The sequence below is a fragment of the Suricata suricatta genome, chromosome 3, assembly GCF_006229205.1.
Source record: "Suricata suricatta isolate VVHF042 chromosome 3, meerkat_22Aug2017_6uvM2_HiC, whole genome shotgun sequence".
Taxonomy (NCBI): Eukaryota; Metazoa; Chordata; class Mammalia; order Carnivora; family Herpestidae; genus Suricata; species Suricata suricatta.
The window spans coordinates 172,246,686-172,248,393 of record NC_043702.1 but is presented as its reverse complement, the minus strand read 5'-3'; the positions used below and the strand labels follow the sequence as shown (position 1 = coordinate 172,248,393).

The window sequence follows — 1,708 nt, the reverse complement described above, 5'->3', positions numbered from 1 at the left end:
GAGCTGAAACCAAGAATTGGATGATTAACGACTAAGCCATCCAGGGGCCCCTTCATTTTTTAGACATTTTTAGGCGTCTCTTAGTGAGCAGAGGGGTTGTTTTCCCTTCCCAAATCTGGCTTTTTCCATTCCATCATGGTGCTCGATGCTCAGAGGCTGACTGGCAGAACTGTACTATCTGGAGGAACAGTCAGTAGAAGTAGAAGGAGTTGAACAACTTTCTTAACAAATAAGTAAATGTTTGCGATGGCTGAGCTTCTAGGCTGTCTGTGGTTTCCAAAGAGTCACTCTCTGGTACCAGGCCAATGGCAAAGGCTTCTTCTGAAGTCGCATGATAAGTGCCTACAGACATCAGGGAACAGACAATCATACAGCAGTAATCCAGGATTATGGATTCAGAAACTTCTCTTTGCAAGCAGTTTTCTGAACGCATTCTTCATGTCTCTATTCCTGAGGCTGAAAATAAGGGGGCTGAGGAAAGGGGTAATAACAGTATAAGGAACAGCAATGAGGGTGTCATCTCCTCCAGAGCCTTCTGGCTTCAGATAGACAATAGCTGCGAAACCAAAGTGGACGATGACCACAGTGAGGTGAGAGGCACAGGTAGAAAAGGCCTTCTGCTTGCCCTCAGCTGATGGGATCCTGAAGACAGTGGAAAGAATGAAAACATAAGTGATGATGATGAGCAAGAAAGTGCCCGTCAATGCTGACACTGAGATCATCGTTACAATGAACTCTGTGAGGTCACTGTCCAGACAAGAGAGCCTCACCACGGCCCGCATGTGGCAGAAGAAGTGTTGGATGAGGTTGGGGTCACAGAAAGAGCCCCCAAATATCAGTGCAGTCTCTGTCACAGAGATAAGGAAGCCTCCAGCCCAAGCAGAGACCACCAGTTGTCCACAGACCGCATTGGTCATCAGCAGTGGATATCTGAGAGGGTTGCAGATGGCCAGAAAGCGATCATATCCCATCAAAGTGAGGATGATACAGTTAGTGCCACCAAGTCCCAAGAAGAAACACATCTGCAAGCCACACCCCGTGACTGAAATGCTTCTGTTCTCAGTGAGCAGATCTGCCAGCATCTTGGGGATGATGGTCAGTGTGTAGCAGGTCTCAGAGAAAGAGAGGGCACGGAGGAAGAGGTACATGGGGGTGTGGAGAGATCTGTCCACCCACGTGAGACCCAGGATGGCCAGGTTACCTGCGAGGGTGAGAAGGTAGAGGACAAAGAAGGCCACAAAGAGGAATCTCTGCAGATGTGGGTACAAGGAGAAGCCAACAAGAATGAATTCTTTCAGGATTGTCTGGTTGACCTTCATTGTTGCATGTGTGAAATCTGGAAGAAACAACAAATAAATATTCAATTCCCCATTTGTCCTTGAACAGTGGTGTGAAAAAGACAGATGAACAGAGAGTTACAATGACCAATTGGTTCTTCAAGTTTTGTGATAAAACAGCATGCGTATGTGGCTTATGTGTTTTTCTAATTTTTAATCCATTTGTTACACATTTTTCAATGATAATCCCTTATCATTTTTCAGTGACAGAAGAATTCTTCTGGTTTATTTTTTTAAAAGGAGTTTACTGACTGATAATATTGTAAGGAGGAAATTACTCTAATTGACATATAGATAAAGGAAATTCACATGCCTAGTTGCACTACATTTGAGTCAGAGTCTGAATACTGAAACAATTCCAAGGAGCTAAT

General features: G+C 44.6%; 1 protein-coding gene across 1 annotated transcript; it reads right to left on the bottom strand.

The window, feature by feature from the left end:
• Positions 1–395: 395 nt before the first annotated feature.
• LOC115287185 (olfactory receptor 10X1-like) lies at positions 396–1,319 on the bottom strand. The gene has a single exon (XM_029933436.1). The coding sequence runs from the start codon at positions 1,317–1,319 to the stop codon at positions 396–398; it is 924 nt and encodes a 307-aa protein (XP_029789296.1).
• Positions 1,320–1,708: the final 389 nt, after the last annotated feature.

What these genes read in the sequence shown, in the direction of transcription:
- LOC115287185 (XM_029933436.1), bottom strand. Translation starts at nt 1,319, where the DNA reads ATGAAGGTCAACCAGACAATCCTGAAAGAATTCATTCTTGTTGGCTTC.